Source organism: Aspergillus flavus, chromosome 2 (genome assembly GCF_009017415.1).
Source record: "Aspergillus flavus chromosome 2, complete sequence".
NCBI classification, from domain to species: Eukaryota; Fungi; Ascomycota; class Eurotiomycetes; order Eurotiales; family Aspergillaceae; genus Aspergillus; species Aspergillus flavus.
In genome coordinates, this window is record NC_092409.1 from 5,271,909 (window position 1) to 5,291,175 (window position 19,267).

Consider the following 19,267-nt stretch of genomic DNA (forward strand, 5'->3'; position numbering starts at 1 on the left):
CCTTGACAAGGAGAGCCCCACTGGCGAGTGTGCCAGTGAGACCGCGTTGATTTGATTCGCGCACGGAGTATACGAGTCGACGGCTGAGGAAGACTAATAATAATACGACGTTGCCATCCATGGCGGAGGAAAACCCACGCAGTCCGTGGGGAATTCTAGGCCGGAACTAAAGAGAAAAGCTACCTTGGAGCCCGAAAAACCCCCCCAGTATCCAAGGATCACCCTGAACGGCTCTGTCTGCTAACTATTGGATCAAATCGGTTTGTGGGACTGGGAGGCCCGATCTGCGACTGGGGGGTACAGCAAGGTGGCGTAAAAACGCAACCGGAAATTTTGTCTGTGGTCTCATTCATATTTATTGTTCCAGGTGATTGATGGTTCGTCGGGATTGCCGATTCTCGCGGGTTGGCCAATTGTAACCTGAGAAGACAGGATCATGATATCTACACTCCCCTTCTTTGCATGTTGCAGACGTCGTCATGGCTGACACAAACATTATTTTTCTTAGCCTCGCATTAAACGAGGCTAGTCATGTGACACCGATCATGGCTGGCTGAGCTGACGGGACTAAAAGGACACTATCGTTGTAGCCCGTCTGCTTACGGCGTTGCGGCGTATGCAACAAGAGCTGAACATTAAGTGATAGTCATAAGGAATTAGAAGATACGCCATAAATACACGGGATACCTCGGAAGAAAGCCTTCAATGGGTAAGCTTGCGTATTATTGCTTTTGTCGCTTGGTCTACTAGTCGTCAATGCATTGTATAGAGTATTCCGGTGATATTACTACTAGTACTCGGAGTAGCATATTCATACCTACATGTCCCTGATCTGCAAGACGTTTCCTTCCGCCTCATATGACTCGAGTCTTCGAAGCATTTTCTCCATCGCCTGACGTGCCATCACTTTGTCCTGACTCGGACTCTTCAGAGCTCCTGGAAAGTTCAGGTGGTTGTTTCTTGGCGTCGCCCCACCTTCAAAGCTCTCAACTTTAATTTCCGTCCTCAACATTTACAGAATTCGAACTGTTGATATCACGTGATAACTGTCGAGCCGAGGTCAAGATGGACCTATCACCAAATCGGGTCTTGGTGTTCTTTCCCCCTCGAAATATTTGATATTGGTCGTCGCCTAAACAGCATTCAGTTGTCTACTTGCGAGCTTGGTCATTAAATCCGGTTATCTGGACGGCACATCTAAGATTCCAATTATGGCGCCAGCAAGTATTACATTAATTGTTGAGCCCCGGGGTATGTATGCCTCCTGCACAGGCTGCCAGCCATTAATACAAATCCTATATGCCTGTTATCTCCCTATAAATACTTACCCTATACTAGGTAAACCGATCAAGAAACTCCCTAAGGAAATTCAGATCAACCCCAATGCCCCCGCCCAGGACATCTATGCGGCGCTCGCGGCGGCCTCCGGCTCTTCCATCCATCGCCTGAGAATTACCAAAGGAAGCGACCGCAGTGTAGTACCCAATTCGAAAGAGACCAAAGTCGATGATACCGGTCTGAAGGAGAGAAGTGTTGTCCATGTCAAGGACCTTGGTGTGTGAAAGCACAGCTTCTGATCGTTATGTATAACAAGCTAACACACAATCTCCAGGTCCCCAAATTGGTTGGCGCACCGTATTCATCATTGAATATTTCGGCCCTCTGGTCATCCCTGCTCTGTTCCTCTACCCTCTTCGTCCATACATCTATTACAACTTCGACAAGCCGCTTCCTGAACCATCCTACCTTCAGCAACTGGTCTGTGCATTACTGTCCATCCATTTCCTGAAGCGAGAATTCGAGACTATCTTCATCCACCGCTTCAGCAATGCTACGATGCCAGCACGCAATATCTTTAAGAATAGCGCACACTATTGGGTCCTGGCTGGCTTGAACATCGCCTATTGGGTTTTCCGCCCCGACGCTTCTGCAGTCAACGAACCGAACCCTGCTCTCCTCTACGCTGGTCTCGGCCTCTTTGTTTTTGGTGAACTGGCCAACTTGAACTCGCATTTGGTGCTACGTGGCCTGCGCCGTCCGGGTACCACAGACAGGGGTATTCCCTCAGGATTTGGATTTAGCCTTGTCACCTGTCCGAACTACCTATTCGAGATCATGGCTTGGGTCGGTGTCTATCTCGTTAGCGGTCTCAGCTGGAGCGTGCTGTTCTTCATCACCGTCGGCGGTGCGCAGATGGCCGCGTGGGCTAAGAAGAAGGAACGCCGTTACCGCAAGGAGTTCGGTGACAAGTACAAGCGCAAGAGCTTCGTTATGATTCCTGGTCTTATTTAGATTTGGCCAGAAGAACTCAAATCACTTACTTTTGTGGTGAGGTACAGCTAGCCCTTGCCACGTTGCCCCCTAACCACTCTATACCTGGTCACTCTCAGGTACATTGTTTAAAATAGAGCCGTCGGAACAGTAGTCCATGGCAGGGGACATGTGTTTCTGCTAACATGACAAGAAACCACTCAAAAACTAATCATGACCGGTAGCATGAACTGTGGAGTCAGCCCATAAGTTCCGATTGTACGTTTACTCAAGATACTTCTTTCCAAAATCTCAGAAATAATAATTTAGTATTCATTACATTAAACATCAAAAAGCTAGCAAATGAGAAACGCTGTACATGGAAAAAGGTGCCTCCAGCTCCACAACACCAGCCTAAGATAAGTCGCAGGGATCCACCCAGAACAAAAACTTCTGGAGCAGTCCGCGTGTCCTGCCTCATTCAATGAAACTTAATGCTGAGGCGTATAAGGCAATCAATCATTTTTGAGTTTTTTGCTCCATAGACGGTAATATGGCTCCATCTCTTTCTCGCAATTCCGCTTCGTATCCGTGTCACATCCAAAGAAGCGAATGACCAAGTCACCGTCCTTATAGTTTCCATCCGCGCCTGCGCCCGACGAGTCCTTGCTGTATGCGTTGATTGTCCGCTGAGGAACCAAAGCTAGTTTGGCTAGAATCGTCGGGTGCCACTGGAGAATATGATCCTGGAAAAGTGACTGCCGTTAGCGTCTGTGTTACAAACGGTCGTAGAACAAAGCGACCCGATACGAAGCTAGGATAACTCTTACCAAAGCATGTGCCTCGGCCTTGGCGAAGTTGTAGCTGCGGTACAAAGGATCGAACCATATGTCGAGGAATGTCCGCGCAAACTCTCCCTGCTTGATGACGAAGCTTCCGGAGCTAAGACTCTCGCTATCTGTGCTCAGAATGAGGTCTACATCCTGGGGCTGTAGATGCGAAAAGGTCTTGATTATGCTATCCGGCGGGACGACAGGAACGTCCTTGAGCATCAACGAGTCTAGACGACTCTTTTCGAGGAGATGCGACTCCAGTGACTTGCTCGGGTTCATGATCAGCGCATTCGCGTCGAGGTAGAAGAAGTGCTTCGAGTACGGATGGGTAGCCATCGCATGTCGAACGGCTGGGACGACGCCCCAGCTTCGCGGGGCGCTCTCCAGTGTAGTTTCGTAATCGGACAGGTTGGCAAAGAAGTTCGTATAACCTTGAGCAACGCAGGTACTGTAAGTAAGTATCACCGACCGGGGCGTTGTGTGTTCACGTACCATGTTGCTTGGCGTATTCTTCTCTGTTCTTGGTGATCTTTTGAATGTAGTCGGCGCTCCAGCGGGCACGGTCTAGAACAGTCACGATGACAAGACTTGAAGTCCCGGCTGGTGCTGCAGGAGTTCCTGTACTCGAGTAAAATAGTTGCGATAATAAGAAATAAATCACCGCCAGTGCGAATACTAATATCGCAACAGCTTTAAGTTGTTTTCTGCGTTGTAACGACAGCCGGGAAGAGCGGCTGTATAGAGGAGCATTGACGTTCCTCCGAGGTGGTAGAGCGAACTGCATGGCTGAACAATTTGCCCCCAGCTGTGGTTTGCCGGGTGACAGAGAGTACACTTGAACAAAACTATCGATCAGCGCATTCTAGTAGGAAGTACACCCTGGGCTGAGTGGAAATGTAGTTTGCAGCGTTGCAGTACTTCTGGAACGGTCTTATCTAGTATCTGCCGCATCCGGAAATTAAATGCGGATCATAAACGGCCCGACATATTATCCAAGACATTCCTGAGGTAATTTCATAGTTGGTTGTTGGTTGTATTGGCGGTTAAATAGTGTATTGATTTATGTCTTGCAGAGGAGTGTCGAGATCCTATGCACCTGGCGTGAAAGGTCATAGCAGTGATAGCATAACTATCCCTCCTATACACCATCCAGGATATTTCTAAAGAACTATTTATATTTAACCCAAAGTAGCATTGACAACGTATAAGTACACTGAAGAGCTAATCATGCAAATTCAAGGAAATAAATGCAACAACTGAGAGGTAGTTGTATGCTGGCATCCGCCGTCCCTCTCAATTATCAATACCGGGAAGTGGTATATGAGGCACTGCCGACCATGACCAAAATAATAATACAGACGCCCATCCATTGATCACCGCAAATCAGAACAAATCAACTGTCCAAAGTGCTTCTCCAGAAGCCTTTGTTCCTCCCTCTTTAATACTGCTTCTCGTTGTAAGTTGGCTTCGTGATTTCCTTGATGTTGGTCAGATCCTCCGCCTGTGCCTTGATTTCGGCTTCCTTCTGCGCCACCCACTCCTCGAATGATGGCGGCTCGGGAAGTCCTAAGCGCTTCCGTTCTTGTCGGAATTGCTCCTGGATCTTCGGGGTCTGCATGACCTTCCACCTCAACTGCCATCCAAACACTCCAAGTTCCTTGACCCGCCCCGGCCGGTCGTCAAGAAGGTAGTTGTCGAGTCCACCAGACTTCCGGATCGTCCTCAGAGCCTTACGTGTGACCTTGATGAACAGCCACTCATCAAGCGCTTCGCTGTAGATCTTCTTTCGGCGGACATTTGGCTTCCAGAAGCGTCGGGTTTTCCCCTCATTCCGACCTTTGGAGATCTTGTTTCCGAATTGGATCATAACGCCTCCATAGAGACCGCTGTTCGACTGCTTGTAGACATGGTTGGGGCCGTAAGGGTAAGGAGGAATGTAATCAGGCAGCTGTTTCGTCTTCTGCGAGGCCAATGTCGTGGAAAAGGATCGTTTGGAGGCGGTTAACGAAAGGTTGCGAAAAGCCGTAGAGAGGGAGAACGGAACGGACAAAGCCGAACGAGGCTGTAAACCCGCCATTGTCTTGATCAAAAGGTCGATATCGTATCGACCATGACAGGGAAAGACAGTCGAGAGGAAGTGAACGGCGTCGACGGACACGACGGGTATTCCGATAAATATGGAGGGCCGGAGTAGTCGTTGACTACCTTAGTGAGGTGAAAGAATTTGGGAGTTGGCTTCACCGCCTTAGCAACGGACGGCTATCATTGAGCGGTCCCTTAAGCTGCGCTTTGAATTTCGGCCAGAAGCATCCATCGCTATCGTCCTTGCTCCAGTTTTCTCTGTTGGCTCATCAATTACGTCTCTTCTCGATAATAATTATTGACGTTTCAATATCTGATCGTTCCGACCATAAATATACTTAATAAATCGTGACTTCTGAGTGAGGTCGCAACCCTTTCACCATGGTCCAGATCAGCGAAGTGAAGGGCAATTCGCGCGAGAATAGGACCGCCGCGCACACGCATATCAAGGGTCTCGGATTACGTTCTGATGGCACTGCAGAGGCTTCCAGTGATGGATTTGTTGGCCAAACTACCGCCCGTGAGGTGCGCGATGCTCTTCCCCTCCGACCACGTTATTCGACGATTCCGATACTAACTAGCTCTCCTCAATAGGCATGCGGTGTTGTCGTCGATTTGATCAAAGCGAAGAAGATGGCTGGGCGTGCTGTTCTACTTGCCGGTGGACCGGGAACTGGAAAGACAGCGCTCGCCCTTGCCGTATCACAGGAGCTGGGAACCAAGGTCCCATTTTGTCCGATCGTTGGCAGTGAAGTCTACTCTGCTGAAGTTAAGAAAACGGAGGCACTTATGGAGAACTTCCGGAGAGCGATTGGTGCGCAGCGCTTTTTTCTTAAGAAATTGAAAGGGTCAGGGTTAACACGCTATCAGGTCTCCGTGTCCGTGAAACGAAAGAAGTGTACGAAGGCGAAGTCACCGAGCTTACGCCTGAGGAAACTGAAAATCCATTGGGAGGCTATGGACGCACAATCAGTCACTTGATTATTGGATTGAAGTCTGCAAAGGGAACCAAGAAGCTGCGCCTTGATCCCAGCATTTATGAGGCTATTCAAAAAGAACGAGTCACTGTTGGAGATGTCATCTACATCGAAGCGAACACTGGTGCTTGTAAGAGAGTTGGCCGATCCGATGCCTATGCGACCGAGTTCGACCTTGAAGCAGAAGAATACGTTCCTGTACCCAAGGGAGAGGTTCACAAGAAGAAGGAAATCGTACAGGACGTGACGCTACATGACCTGGACATGGCCAACGCTCGGCCACAAGGTGGACAGGACGTTATGAGCATGATGGGACAACTGATGAAGCCCAAGAAGACCGAGATCACGGATAAGCTACGTCAGGAGATCGACAAGGTTGTTAGCCGGTATATCGACCAAGGAGTTGCTGAACTGGTTCCTGGTGTCCTCTTTATTGATGAGGTATGTGACTTATCATGACTGCATTTCCGCCCTACGCTTCTAACATTCCCATTCTAGGTCCACATGTTGGATATTGAATGTTTCACCTATCTCAACCGGGCACTTGAATCCTCAATCTCCCCCATTGTTATCCTCGCCTCCAACCGCGGCCACACTGTCATCCGCGGCACCGACGACATCAGCGCCGCACACGGCATTCCCTCTGACCTCCTCGCTCGCCTCCTCATCATCCCCACCCACCCTTACTCTTCCGACGAGATCAAGACCATCATTCGCCTTCGCGCCAAGACAGAAGGTCTCAACATTACCGATCCCGCCCTCGACAAGATCTCCGAGCACGGCAGCAACGTCAGCCTGCGGTACGCACTGCAATTACTGACCCCAGCTAGCATCCTTGCCCGGGTCAACGGACGGCCAGGAGGCATCGAGGAGGCCGACGTGGCCGAATGCGAAGACCTCTTCCTTGATGCCAAGAGAAGCGCGACGATTGTAAGCCAGGATAGCGATAAGTTCCTTTAGAGGCCGTTTTGTGGAAATGAAGAAGACCTTTCTTGATCTAATACTTTTGACTGGGAAAAGAGCACAAGAATAAAAGAATGAAAAAAAGAGCAATATGTATACCATGTCTGATGTACCTTGTACTGGCCAGGCGAATGATCCATCATAGTCATTTAACGTTAATGTCAACTAGTCTCATGTTTTCATTGATCTCATTTCTGCTATAGAATCCAGTTCTATAAAGGCTATCTATTATCAAACTGGCCGACTAAGACTTACGCATCTTATCCCCGCCCAACATCCACTTAAACATAGTCTCAACCCTCGAGACAGGGAACCCAAGCGCCCCCAATAAGATCCACGAGATCTGGAAAACCAGAGCATAGACCCGAGCCAGACAAAGTGCTGTCCGGACAAGATGGTCCTTGAAACCTAGCTCTATAGACGGTGATTTGGAGGAACACAAGGGGTCAGGGTGGTATTGAACCTCAAAAGGTACCTGAGCACCAAAATGCTCGATAGCAATCTCGAGACCAGCAGTAACCGCATCTTCAAGAAACCCACGTCCGGTCCAGCGGAATCCGTAGCTTAATCCCCTCTTGTTCTGGATCAAAGGAAGCCGGCTTTGAGCTTGGAGAGTTGCGGTGCTAAGTTCGAGGTCGGTGTATTCCCATATGCTGTGTGCAAAGCGGGGATGTGGCGGCGTAAATGGGTTCAGGGTGATGTATAACCGATCGAAGAGACAGGTCGGGATGTCTTGGAGGGAGCTTACGTTGTATGTGAGGCTGGATTTGCGGGGTGCCCAGGCTGAGGGTTCATGCTGGGTGTAGTCGGTGGGGTCTAGGGTGTAGTTACTGGGAGGCCAAGATCCGTTGGTGCTGGGTGCCAGCTGGTTTGAAATGTGTAAGTGGTTGTTCAGTCGTGTTGTTTATGATAGAGGGTTGTGGTTTACTTACAAAAGGGTCTGAGTGTAAGACGGCGATATTGTTGGTTGTTTTGAGCCCCTGGATGATTTCCGTTTCTTTGGTGTCTATATTGGAACCTAGTACCTTGAGGATCTCGTCGTTGTCCACGGCGAAGATTATATGATCGAAGTGTAATTCTCTACCATCCGCTGTGAAAAGGCTATACTGCTTTTTACCCATGCGGACTATCTCCCGGACGCTGGTATTGAGGTGCACATTTTCAGGGGAGAATCCCCTGGCCATGGCTTGAACAACATGGCTTGTTCCACCGTCGATACGCCGAAAATCTGGCGTAGTTCGCCGTGTGCCAAAGAGTTGATGGTCGCATAAGCTGCGAATGAGGGTCTTCACAGGAAATTGTGGAAGTAGCCGTCCAACATTCGTCCCCCATAGGGTTGAAAACAAAGGCGCCAGATACTGGTCGCAAAGACTTTTTGAATACCTTTCCTTTGAGAGAAATTCATGTGTGCTGAGCGACTGCTGAACGTTAGTTTTGTCATGGGATCGACGCTTCTCTATCAATACATCCATGGCCAAATAATTGAACCATATGATGTCGAGCAACAAACGAATGGTTCCTAAGTTGCACAACATCCATGGGTGTAGGAGAAGCGTATTTAGAACGCTACCACACCAGTCATAAGTGTCTATACCGTTTGACACACCAAAACTAAATGGTACGGCGGATGTGCTTATTCCTAGGAAGCGGAGCAGAGATACGAGATTGGCTAGACACAGATGTTAGCCCTGAACTGCCTTTCTGGTATAACCAAACTGACGAGAAGCCTCGGCATTGAAGGATGGCGATTCTGTGTTCACATCGACTTCTTTCCCATTATGTTCTAATGGTAGGGACTTGATACGCCCGCCCAAGCTTGCCGAAGCCTCAAATAGGTGGACATCATGCGCCGAATGTTGCAATGCCCAGAAGCAAGTGGTTCCAGTGCAGCCGCCGCCAACAATAGCGACTCGTTCGGAGTGAGGAAGCGGCATGGGACAGAAATTCTTCAGAAAAATAGCCTCCCATCTGACTGAAAAAGTCAATACTAGCAGGTGAAAGGCGGACGCAGCCTTCTATACGAAGTGCAACAGTTGGTGCACGCGTTGGAGAGGGAGTGGATGAAACAGTAGATAGATCTATACTACTCGCCCCCAGTCAGACCTCGGCTCATACTTTCCGGGGGTGGCGAGAATCAGGGTGATATTTAACTATGGCCAAAGGATTAGCTCAGGAGGAAACGAGAGAATGCCAACATAATGCGGTTACGGGCTCCTCAAGACAGGTTCTCCAGTCTACTTGGGCGTGATCATATCAGATGACAGGGCGCTTAATCATGGGTGAACCAGCGGCAAATTGGCTTTTAAAGGGGATTAATATCGCATTACGACACTGGTCATTGGCCAGGTTCCAATATTAAGGGGGTTATTTTACGGGGTTAATTTGCATACTCCACAAGCTCCAGTTGTATCAGGGGCACACGATAGTCGGGTGGCTGGCTCATATCTGCACGCATATCAGATTCCGTTGATTGTGAGGACATCACACTATGGAAAAGCCGACAACTGACGTATGGGAAACTCGCTGGTTATTCAAAAAGTATTCCAAAAAGATCCGCCAATCATTTTATAGTTATTCTTAGTATACTAGTACCTACTACTAGTATTACATGGTAAGAATGAACTAATGAATGATTTAATCCTCAAAAATGGAAACCTCAACCTCGGCCGCGCATCACGTGTGGGTCGGGGTTCCTGTCCCGGACAATCATTAGCATCCTATCGTCATTCTGCCTACTCCGTACTCCGTATCTTCCCCCTCATTCAACACCAGACATTCACAGCTTTTCGGTCGTTTTTGTGTGTCTTTTATTTTGTGCAGCACTGACCATTCCCTACATCATTAGAAAAAGAGGAGAGAGAGTGTGTGTCTACCTACTTTGTTCGTTCTGACCGAGCGAAAGTGCCACCAGCCACCGCAAGATAAGGTGGTCCCAGGAATCCGCCTGCCTATCAGCGACTATTGAGCGCTTTAAAAACCCAATTTAGATCAACGCCGCAACTTACACAATCTTCCTCTTTCTTATCTAGATCACATCTCATCATCATGTCAAATCCGTTGGATACCGATGCCGGCTCAGAGCTCTTCAGTAGTTATGAGGCCGAGCTAAAGCTGATACAGGCCGATCTGAACCAGACATTGGACCAGATCGCCGAATCGAGCGGAGAGCAACGGAAATCCACAATTAGGAAAGCGGAACAGGTTCTAGATGAAGCTACTGAACTGGTTGGTTGCCTACCTCGCAATACTCGGTGAACTCTCATTGACAAGGTCGGTCATTTGCAGTTGGACCAGATGCGCATGGAGAAGCAGAACATCCCCTCGGCGGCGCGGTCAAAAGTCAACGCACGATTCCGCAACTATGCCACGGATCTTGATGAGTCGAAACGCAAACTGAAATCTCTTTCCGACGACCGAAAAGCGCTCTTTGGCGATCGCTACACCGACGACCCGCAGGATGTACACCTGGAGCAGAGGCAGCAGCTTCTGTCCGGCACGGACCGCCTGGAGCGCAGCTCTGCCAGACTCCAAGAAAGCCAGCGGATTGCTTTAGAGACGGAAGATATCGGCCGCAACACGCTAGCAGATCTGAACACGCAGCGGGAAACCATTATGAATACCCGGAGCAATCTGCAGCAAAGCGAAGGATATGTTGATACCAGTATCAAAACGTTAAGGGGCATGGCCCGTAGGTACTGACTCCTTGGACTCCTACTCTTTTACTTTCTAACTCATAATTGCTAAAATTTCCTCGTTTTGCGCAGGATGGCTACGAATCGGATAATCACTATTGCGATCATAACCGTTTTGGTTCTTCTGATTATTGCCGTTATCTACAGCAAGTTCCATTAAGCGTTAGGGCTAGCAGGCGTTGTACGGGAGTTCTGCGTTTGTCTTTTTCATATTACGACATGGTGTCTGCTGTAGCAGGCATTGCTAAGCAACGTTGTATGATAGCATCTCAATGGCCTAATCAAGCCGACTTTTGTAGTTTTGATACAACTCAACGACTCAATTGGCGCACTCTATTATAAACAAGATCAAAACCTCGGGGTATCATCAGCACATATAACAAGAAGCAGGAGGATGAAATTCGAAACACAACAGATACCGCCTAGTATCAGTTCATGATACGCATCGTCCCAAACGCAAGGTTAACAACCACCCCAACAAACACCGCCAAACCCTTTCGCCAGCTCCAAACCCCCTCCTCCCGCCTCAACCACATCGCACAACCCACCGGCCAAAAGAAACCCATGACAGCGCCCCAAAGCATATCATCTATAGCCCCTCGCGACCCCGACCCAAATCCCCCATCATCATCTGTGAAACCCGCACCCTCTCCAGCCCCTCCTACTCCAGCCGCCATTGCCGACGAACCCTCGTCCATCCACCGATCCTCAAGTTCCCGCAACTCCGCCCCACTCGGCATAGTATCCGGCGTCCGCGACACCGACTGAATAGCCATAAACTGCGACCGCAGCGCCGACACTTCAGCGGGGGTAAACCCCGCCGACAGCAACCGGTCAAAGCCACGGGGCGCAGGAGTAGTCGAGGACGTCTGATGCTGTTGCTGCTGCTGTTGACTCTGCATACTTGACTGATTACCATCTTTTTGTGTCTCATCCTCTTGCTGAAGCGTAGATGCCAACGATGCTTCTGTCGCTAAATCCGTAGCTGAAAGGACGATATCGCCTATCGAACAATGAATATACAGACGGGGTTGTTCTCGGACAGGCGCTTTGCCCTTCCCCTTCCCCTTTGAGAGATCGGTGTCTTCATCATCGGATGGTAGTCGGGGTGAGCGAGTGGGTGAGGGGGGTAGTTTCAGGGAGACGGAGAGTGGGACGGTGTCTTCAAGACCGCGGCCGGCGTAGATCAATCGGAGACGGTGTGAGGAGAGGTTTTGTGGGAGTCGGGTGCGGACCAACTGTTTTAGGCCTGCTGATGTGGTTGTTTCGGGGTAGAGGATGTCGAAGGGGAGGTCGGGGATTGAGGCAGAGAAGCGGATAGTGAGGAGGAGAGGGTCGGATGTTGAGTCCTCCTCGGGATTGTGGTTTGGGGATAGGAAGGTTGGTGTTGTCATTTTCTTATCAATTGAATTATTGGTTGACAGGGGAGTGCATAAAATGACCAATGTTTGCGCGAGAGTTGGGTATTTGCAGGGTTCAAATGTGTCGTGTCGTAGCAGGTCGAGATGTAGATGATGCTATCTGCGGAGTTAGTGGACTGATTCCCATACGGAGTGATTAGCCCGCGCTAATTTGTTACCCGATAAGGGCCCACGTGATGCCGGGGCTGCTGTAAGTGGTATACCTATCATTTTTCTGGGGATCAGAGGCTAGGATTTCTATCTGTTCTATATGATCTCTAGTAGTTCTTTCGTGGAGTTCTAAGTTTCATCCTATTCATGTTGTGCAGATATGGCGTACAGCGGTATTCTATACTAGTCTCCATCACTCAACGTCATGGCGGGAAACTCTCGTGCAGAAGCGGAAAACTTCCGTTTCACCTACCCATATGATATCAAATCTTCCGGAGAACGAATCATTTGTAAGCACATTTAGAAATGTCTCATGAGTTTTTGTCATTGGATTCGATATCTTTACTGATATAGAACAAAGGGAAAAGTGAGCACAATCACTCAGGATGTGCATAGGTCCAATGGCCAAGGTAAGTCCTTGGCATACAGGATGATAATGAAGCAGTATGTATTACACGATGTGGGCTTTATAACCCGGGAATCACTGGTGTATTCAACAAGAAGAAGGGGGAGACTCGATAATCCCAGGAAAAAACAATCCGTAAGAACGCCATCCGATGCACCGTTGATAATTCCAAAAGGCCGTGAAAGAAAATCGGAAGGGTGATCTAAACCATAAAGGATTCACCGCATCCACATGATTCCTCTGTTTAGAATGTGTTAGCAAACATGGTTTCACAGACATTAGAGGAGTAGCTGGGAAACATACTGATATTTGGGTTCTTGAAGATGAATCTCCTGCTCAACTTATCTTCTTGCCAATCCATTTCACTACCGATGATGCTGAACAACGCCTTGCTGTCAATCAAAACCTTGACGCCATCCTGTTCCACCACTTCATCGAAGGTACCCGGCTTCTCCACGTATTCGAGGTGGTAGGCGAGACCGGAGCAGCCACGGTTCTTTACGCCAACTCGGATCAATTTCGGGTCCGGCTGAGACAGTAGTTTACGGAGTTGAACGATAGCCTCGGGTGTTAACTTCATAGCCGCTTTCCGTGCACGTAGCTTCCTCCTAGGCTTTTCCGCGGGCTTCGGGGCTGGAGAAGTGGATTCGACGGGCTTGGACTTCTGCGCCTCATTCTCTCTGAGACTGACATTTGGGAAGATTCCTTGCTGCTGTGTCGCTGTCTCTCGGAGCGGAGGGAAATCTGCTGAGATAGAGGTGTCGTAACTTCCGCCGCTCCGGGGAGGTGGAAAAGCGGTCGGCAAGGAATGCGGGCGATACGCAGTAGCGGTCTGCATGTCGCGCTTGGAAGACCGGTGTGCATTTCCATATGAGGAGAACAGACGATGGGCGGGGGTCTTGTAGGGGCTTCTCACACAGCGCAACATCGTGGCGGATGATGTCACTGGAGAGCGAACCGTAACTCTGCTGAAGGACATGGTGATTGTAGATATGAATATGGGGTGTTCAAAGACTCTATGCAATGATAGAAGTAACAAAGCGCTAAGTTCTCATGAAATCTGAGGTGATCTAGTGGAGAGGGAAAGCGAATTGTCGAGTAGACGGGGGAATTGATGTGAGTCGGAGGATGAGTTCTGTTTTGAGGCGGAAGAAAGTCAGCAGTCGGTTAAGAGGGTCACGGCGAGTACCCGGCTGGCCAATCATCGTCGAGGTGTTTCTACACATTTTCAGTGGCGCCACTTCTCATCATCTGATCGGGATTCTGTCATTCTAATCTAGTGTCATTTATGGGGTAGATTACTTTTAGTCGGCGAATGATTCGCTTACTTTGCATGAATGCGGCTCTATTTTTCACTACTCTTTTGGCAGTAGTGTAATTGTTCTATTGACTTGGATGCTATGGGGATGAATCCGTCATACCGTTAATAAGGTGATTGTCAGCTTTGTTCCCGCAACGGATACCTCAGGCAGAAAGCGATGACTAATGAGTCTCTTCCACATTCGATTCTCAATAAAAGTGGAATGTCACGAAGGTTTGACGAGTACCTTCTGGTGCACTGCCATAGGCATTCGTAATAGGCTCCTGGAATGACGCTACTGCAGTGCCTATGAAGGTGATGCTAGTATTCAACGTGGTAACAGATGTAAAAGATGTGTCTCCTGTCTCTGATATTAAGTTTTATCGCCCCTGACTAGAACGATTATGTCATCTTCAATTGTATTATTGTATGTTAATTAATTGTTTAGGAAGAGATATATGGGAGTGAGGTAAATAGGATCTTAATCCTACGACCCTATAAGACGGATGACCTAAAACCTGAGACAACAAAAAAGAAGATTTATTTTTATATCAAAAGATCTCAAACAAGTGGAGTGTTTTGAATGAAATGAAATGTGGCTTGAGCGACCAAAGAGCGTGCGTGGCTCATGTGGGTTTGACCCGAATAGGCAGAAAAAGGATGTGGCCGTTCTTGGGTGCGATACGACGACGACGTGGTGGTAGTGATAGGAACAATAGAACTCATACTCCACTCCATTCTTGCCCGTCTGTCTCTCGCCCGATTGTTCTCCCCTCTGCGATGCTAGCCGTGGTCCTATGTTCTATGCAGATCATTGAATCCGTCTAATCATCATGGAGTCCCCCTTAACTCAGCAAACTAGACCCGAAACCTTCAAGCCTAAAGTCGTGCAACTATACGAGAACTTATTTCAAGTTCGTCCAGCCACCTAACCTTCTGGGTTAATAAATACTAACTTAATCCTTGTAGACCTCGGACTATAATGAGCCCTCCGAAGGATTTTGGAGGGAATTCTTTTTGCTGCCGCCTGACCGGAGCCAGCTCAGCTCTATTCTAGACCAGCTCAGCCCTGATGAAACGCTCAACTTGCAGGTAACATCCCAACCATGACTTGCGGAAATGCTCTTTCTCTGTGTTAACTTTGCATTAGGTCCAAACCCAGCAGCTTTTTATTCGTGCTATCCGTGAAGCTGCTTCGGGAGCCAGTCCCGTGGACTCGTATGCTCTAGAGGTGCGTATATTCATAGAATCCATTGCTTTGTCCTGCAGCCTCTGAGGAGTGACGTAGACCTTGATGGTCTTTCTAGCCTGTGTCTTGAAGAAGAAGTACACCAACCCTAGTTCGGATGTCATTACAGTTCTTGCCGGTCTCGACCATGTTGACCAAGTTATCTCGAACTTTGTCGCCGTATTGGACGGCATTATTCGCAATGGAAGCAGCTGTGAGTTCCATGGTATCTTCCTGTCATATTGCTGGAACGGGCCCATGCTGACCGTCTCCTCAGTTGATTTGCGCATCAAGGCTATTAAGACAGCTATCGCCATGACTAGTGGCGCATATAAGACTAGTCTGGTTTCGTATTTTACGCATCGCGATTTATTCCCGTCCCTCATGAAGGTTTGGCCTCAATACTCATCTATGACTCTTAGCGTACCCCAGAATGTCTAACTTGTTGTACAGTTCGTCCAAGAATCTGAGACTCCGATCCAAGTATTTGACCCTTTCCTTCTTCTGGGATTGCTAGCGAACTACAACAAATTCGAATTTCAAAACCCTTACCAACTGCGACTTGACGACTTTGTCAACGAGACAAGCATCCAGAAGATTGTCAAAGGAGTCGGTGTCTCATGCGCTGCCGTGAGGAACGGTTATGTTGCTGTGCAGGACGACGCCCCCGAAGGCTGGACGCTGTTCAGCACCTTGGTTTACTTTGGCCTGGGGGCGCTCTCCCCCAGCAAGAAAGACAAAGCTAGCCCACCGAATGCAGAAGAAGCCAAGGAGATGTTCGCGACGCTGTAAGACAGGGTGCATCCACAGCATTTGACCAACAACTAATAGAACTAGGCCGGCCCAGCAAGCAGCTATCCTTCTGGCTACTTATGACTTCACAAATGCCAACAAACTTTTTGGCCACAATCTAATCAGCCAAGCCCCAGAGAAGGACAATGAAGAATCGCCATTTGCCAGTTTCCTCTCGCTGACGTCCTATCTGCTGCACCACGCCTACCGCTCTCCAAGGATAGCACACTATGCCGAACTCAACCTCTTCACGCTCCGCATCCTCGCTGAGGACTCCACCCTCTGCAAGCACCTCTGTGGCGAAGAGAACAAAAGAAAAATCCGTCTCTGTCGCCAAAGACAACCATATCTACCAGTAGTCACAGGGGACCGCGTCCTTGCAACAGTCATCTTCGACATCATAATCGATACAATCTCCCACAACCTACGACGACGCCTCGACGTCAACATCTACAGGTACATACCAAACTCACTCCCAAACCCACTCCCACATCATACCCTATACTAACCGCACCAACAGCCACTCAATCGCGATCCTCCTCCGCCTCCTCACCTACCTATCCATGAACAAAATCCGCCTAGCATACCACTGGTCGGAACTCTGGCGCAATCTTCTCTCGCTGATGCGCTTCCTAACAACCTACGTCTCCGACCTCTCGTCCAACCCTAACATCACCACCCTAACCACAACCCTCGTAGACTTAGTCGCATTCTGCGTCTCCGCAGGCGACACTTTCCTCCCAGATCCTTCCTCCTACGACGACCTTTTCTACAAACTAGTCGAAACAGGACCCATCATCACCAAATACCGCGACGTGTATTCCTTGAAACAATCGAGCTCAAAACCCACAGACCCCAATCCATCCAAAGACGTCCACGTCGCCGCCGTCGACACCCTCATTTCTGTCTCCACCCATTTTTACACCCTACTGTTTAACCCGGAGCAGACTGATGCGAAGCCCGATGCTGACGGCCAGGGTGTGGCGCCTATCCCGGCGCACCGGAAGAAGAACCTCGGTCCCAGGGAGGTGCATCGCATCATCAAGCAGGGGTATGATACATTGAGCATTCAGCCGCCGGAAGGTCTGAGCGCCTGGACTAGGTGGCGCGAGACGGATGCGAAGACGGAGTTGAAGCAGGCTGCCCGGTGTGTGGTTGAAGATGCCAGGCAGTTGGTTGTGTAGGCGGCTTACTTGGTTTGGGTTTGTTTGTTGGTGTGACTTGACTTTCATTAAAAGTGCTATGGTTTCTGTGGGAACTTGATACAGATTGCCCATGATATCTGTACTTATTTTGGTCTATGGAATCGAACCTTGAGGGCCGAAGAAAAGGGAGGTCAGAAGATTAAATCGTTCCATAACATTCGCCAATTTCCTCTAATGTTACAAAGTGAACCGTTAGAAGCCATAACTCGCGTAAAAAAAAAAGCTTATCCTTCCATGCTCCTGAAACCACCACAGTGCTGTAAATAAATAAACGAAAGGAAATGTTGTGCAGAAAAAGAATAACAATTTAGCCCGTCATGCAATATCACCATGTTTTAGAAGCAGTCAAGGTGTACACTTAAGCCCCTTTAGACCAGACGTGAAGTAGCAGTACCAGGGTTTGGGTTTGCCACACCCTTAGATTTTTCGACATATTCATTGCTGGCAGTCATATATCTGGTAGCAAAGTACTGGCTAGAGTGTTTGCTCAACCAGAGAGTGAACTTGGAAAGCTCCTCGCGGAGTCTGTTAGTAGATTGGAGATCCATGTTGGTCTGCGCGATTAGCTCAGGCATAGTGGCTAGAGATAATCAGTGGCAGTCTTCAAAATATCATAGAGAAGATCATACCGAAAAGACGAGTTAAGTGCTCGGCACCATAGATATCCAAGGGACCTTTGTCGGCGAAGTCTCCCGATCCCGACTCCCACTTCTTGCGGAGGTTTCGGTACTGTTCGCGTTCAAAACTGTAAAGGAGAATTTTATCAAGGGCTTTGTCAAAATACTCCTTGATTCCCATGATAACTTCCTCAAGAACATCCAGATCAGCCGAGCTTGTACGCTTGGGCTTCTCTGCCTCTGAATAGTCTTCTAGGATTTGATTAACCGAGCGCTTAGCCGGCAAAGCCACGACTTGCTGGTTCTTTGTCACGTTCTCCCAGTCATCGACCAGAAGTGACTTCAAATTGTCGGGCATAACAATCCTCACAGATGGCCGTACATAAAAGCTATCCTCCTGGGAGCAATTTTTGTCAGTACAATTGGGTCGAGGAGCTACGATTCCCAACACAAGTGTCAGGCCTCATCATCGGCAGCATGGCCAGATCATGGCCATTGACAGATTTTTGAAGATGAAGAGTAAATGTAGCAAGCTCACCTTTTCGATATCGTTATCCCTGGCTCTCTTGGTTCCGCGGCCAGGAACGGACATCTGGCGTTCCTCGCTTCCCCGGGCGGAGCTACGATCGGAACCTCCCCTTTTCTTTGCGGAGGCTTTGGTGCTCTTCTGACGGAACGCAGCCTCGGCCTCACGGCGAAGAGTAGTTGCAAGTTCTCTGTTTTCTTCGGTAAATTTACGAAGACGATCTTGCGGGACCCAGTCATCCCAGCTAAATGTGGCAGAAAGCCAGGTCAGCCAAATCCACGTACACCCGCCAATGCAGATGAAAGATGTTTTATCCTCAACACCCATAGTGTCCAGAGGAGCCTCGTAGCTAGTGGAAGAGCAAGGGGCAGATACAATCTTGCTCTTGTAGGAATGAAAGATCGACGGAACACGGGAAACGCAAAACACCAAGGCTATACGTACGTGTTTTTCCAGCCCTTATAGTGTACTAGGTACTCATACGGGCTCTTGCGGTCGTCGGGATCGACGTGTCTGACGTCGAGAATCTTTGCCTCGTATAAGATCTCATGGTGGAAACAGAGCACTCGCTCGTCTTTCTGATAAGTGGTTTGGCCAGCTGGTGCCATTTTAAAGAGGACGAAGGCGCAAGACCCAAGTAGCTTTTTGTCTTGAAAAAGGTGGGGTGCAAAGAAGGATGGAGAAGTTGGGCACCAGCCACGGGATTTGGTTTAGAAGGTAGAGGCAGAAACAACCCTGAAGTGGTTGATGTTCCCAATACTCGCTGTTCCTCTTAAAGACCACGTGCCATGCAATCAATCGATGGCCGGGAGAGAGAAAATTTCA

At 48.9% G+C, this 19,267-nt stretch overlaps 10 protein-coding genes across 10 annotated transcripts; 4 read left to right on the plus strand and 6 right to left on the minus strand.

Moving 5' to 3' along the window:
* Nucleotides 1-1,211: 1,211 nt before the first annotated feature.
* On the plus strand, nucleotides 1,212-2,292 carry F9C07_2226530 (steroid reductase; the record flags this gene model as incomplete). The annotated part of the gene is made up of 3 exons (XM_041290264.1): nucleotides 1,212-1,251; nucleotides 1,339-1,554; nucleotides 1,613-2,292. 3 exons carry the CDS (start codon nucleotides 1,212-1,214, stop codon nucleotides 2,290-2,292), a joined length of 936 nt encoding a protein of 311 aa, XP_041143508.1.
* A 277-nt stretch (nucleotides 2,293-2,569) lies between these two features.
* On the minus strand, nucleotides 2,570-4,002 carry F9C07_2278172 (subunit of Golgi family mannosyltransferase complex). The gene is made up of 3 exons (XM_041290279.2): nucleotides 3,576-4,002; nucleotides 3,081-3,514; nucleotides 2,570-2,996 (listed from the first exon to the last, which is right to left on the minus strand). The coding sequence occupies exons 1-3, from the start codon at nucleotides 3,865-3,867 to the stop codon at nucleotides 2,766-2,768; spliced, it is 957 nt and encodes a 318-aa protein (XP_041143509.1). The 5' UTR covers nucleotides 3,868-4,002; the 3' UTR covers nucleotides 2,570-2,765.
* Nucleotides 4,003-5,341, minus strand: F9C07_2278173 (mitochondrial 54S ribosomal protein bL28m). Its single transcript, XM_041284974.2, has one exon. It carries the CDS (start codon nucleotides 5,158-5,160, stop codon nucleotides 4,522-4,524), a length of 639 nt encoding a protein of 212 aa, XP_041143510.1. The 5' UTR covers nucleotides 5,161-5,341; the 3' UTR covers nucleotides 4,003-4,521.
* Nucleotides 5,342-5,546: 205 nt separating this feature from the next.
* Nucleotides 5,547-7,102, plus strand: F9C07_2050 (DNA helicase; the record flags this gene model as incomplete). Its single annotated transcript, XM_041284978.1, has 4 exons — nucleotides 5,547-5,690; nucleotides 5,760-5,979; nucleotides 6,036-6,583; nucleotides 6,641-7,102. The coding sequence occupies 4 exons, from the start codon at nucleotides 5,547-5,549 to the stop codon at nucleotides 7,100-7,102; spliced, it is 1,374 nt and encodes a 457-aa protein (XP_041143511.1).
* A 123-nt stretch (nucleotides 7,103-7,225) lies between these two features.
* F9C07_1334690 (uncharacterized protein) lies at nucleotides 7,226-9,719 on the minus strand. The gene is made up of 3 exons (XM_041290280.2): nucleotides 8,826-9,719; nucleotides 8,038-8,774; nucleotides 7,226-7,970 (listed from the first exon to the last, which is right to left on the minus strand). Exons 1-3 carry the CDS (start codon nucleotides 9,037-9,039, stop codon nucleotides 7,350-7,352), a joined length of 1,572 nt encoding a protein of 523 aa, XP_041143512.1. The 5' UTR covers nucleotides 9,040-9,719; the 3' UTR covers nucleotides 7,226-7,349.
* Nucleotides 9,720-10,150: 431 nt separating this feature from the next.
* F9C07_2048 (putative vesicle transport v-snare protein) lies at nucleotides 10,151-10,957 on the plus strand (the record flags this gene model as incomplete). Its single annotated transcript, XM_041290265.1, has 3 exons — nucleotides 10,151-10,330; nucleotides 10,391-10,797; nucleotides 10,870-10,957. The coding sequence occupies 3 exons, from the start codon at nucleotides 10,151-10,153 to the stop codon at nucleotides 10,955-10,957; spliced, it is 675 nt and encodes a 224-aa protein (XP_041143513.1).
* Nucleotides 10,958-11,014: 57 nt separating this feature from the next.
* On the minus strand, nucleotides 11,015-12,583 carry F9C07_1334688 (DUF2407 C-terminal domain-containing protein). The gene has a single exon (XM_041284975.2). It carries the CDS (start codon nucleotides 12,189-12,191, stop codon nucleotides 11,226-11,228), a length of 966 nt encoding a protein of 321 aa, XP_041143514.1. The 5' UTR covers nucleotides 12,192-12,583; the 3' UTR covers nucleotides 11,015-11,225.
* A 393-nt stretch (nucleotides 12,584-12,976) lies between these two features.
* F9C07_2046 (uncharacterized protein) lies at nucleotides 12,977-13,753 on the minus strand (the record flags this gene model as incomplete). The annotated part of the gene is made up of 2 exons (XM_041284976.2): nucleotides 12,977-13,014; nucleotides 13,078-13,753. 2 exons carry the CDS (start codon nucleotides 13,751-13,753, stop codon nucleotides 12,977-12,979), a joined length of 714 nt encoding a protein of 237 aa, XP_041143515.2.
* Nucleotides 13,754-14,907: 1,154 nt separating this feature from the next.
* On the plus strand, nucleotides 14,908-17,278 carry F9C07_2226538 (uncharacterized protein; the record flags this gene model as incomplete). Its single annotated transcript, XM_041290266.1, has 8 exons — nucleotides 14,908-14,988; nucleotides 15,044-15,166; nucleotides 15,225-15,305; nucleotides 15,363-15,516; nucleotides 15,580-15,692; nucleotides 15,756-16,090; nucleotides 16,140-16,550; nucleotides 16,615-17,278. 8 exons carry the CDS (start codon nucleotides 14,908-14,910, stop codon nucleotides 17,276-17,278), a joined length of 1,962 nt encoding a protein of 653 aa, XP_041143516.1.
* Nucleotides 17,279-17,667: 389 nt separating this feature from the next.
* F9C07_2044 (histone acetylase complex subunit MRG15-2) lies at nucleotides 17,668-19,050 on the minus strand (the record flags this gene model as incomplete). The annotated part of the gene is made up of 4 exons (XM_041284977.1): nucleotides 17,668-17,879; nucleotides 17,929-18,313; nucleotides 18,455-18,791; nucleotides 18,887-19,050. 4 exons carry the CDS (start codon nucleotides 19,048-19,050, stop codon nucleotides 17,668-17,670), a joined length of 1,098 nt encoding a protein of 365 aa, XP_041143517.1.
* Between the last annotated feature and the right edge of the window lie 217 nt (nucleotides 19,051-19,267).

What these genes read in the sequence shown, in the direction of transcription:
- F9C07_2278172 (XM_041290279.2), bottom strand. Translation starts at nt 3,867, where the DNA reads ATGCAGTTCGCTCTACCACCTCGGAGGAACGTCAATGCTCCTCTATAC. An exon ending in AGAATACGCCAAGCAACATG is followed by an intron (nt 3,515 to 3,575) that starts GTACGTGAACAC and finishes GCGTTGCTCAAG; the next exon opens with GTTATACGAACTTCTTTGCC. An exon ending in AGGCCGAGGCACATGCTTTG is followed by an intron (nt 2,997 to 3,080) that starts GTAAGAGTTATC and finishes TCACTTTTCCAG; the next exon opens with GATCATATTCTCCAGTGGCA.
- F9C07_2278173 (XM_041284974.2), bottom strand. Translation starts at nt 5,160, where the DNA reads ATGGCGGGTTTACAGCCTCGTTCGGCTTTGTCCGTTCCGTTCTCCCTC.
- F9C07_1334690 (XM_041290280.2), bottom strand. Translation starts at nt 9,039, where the DNA reads ATGCCGCTTCCTCACTCCGAACGAGTCGCTATTGTTGGCGGCGGCTGC. An exon ending in CTTCAATGCCGAGGCTTCTC is followed by an intron (nt 8,775 to 8,825) that starts GTCAGTTTGGTT and finishes ATCTGTGTCTAG; the next exon opens with CCAATCTCGTATCTCTGCTC. An exon ending in TCTTACACTCAGACCCTTTT is followed by an intron (nt 7,971 to 8,037) that starts GTAAGTAAACCA and finishes ATTTCAAACCAG; the next exon opens with CTGGCACCCAGCACCAACGG.
- F9C07_1334688 (XM_041284975.2), bottom strand. Translation starts at nt 12,191, where the DNA reads ATGACAACACCAACCTTCCTATCCCCAAACCACAATCCCGAGGAGGAC.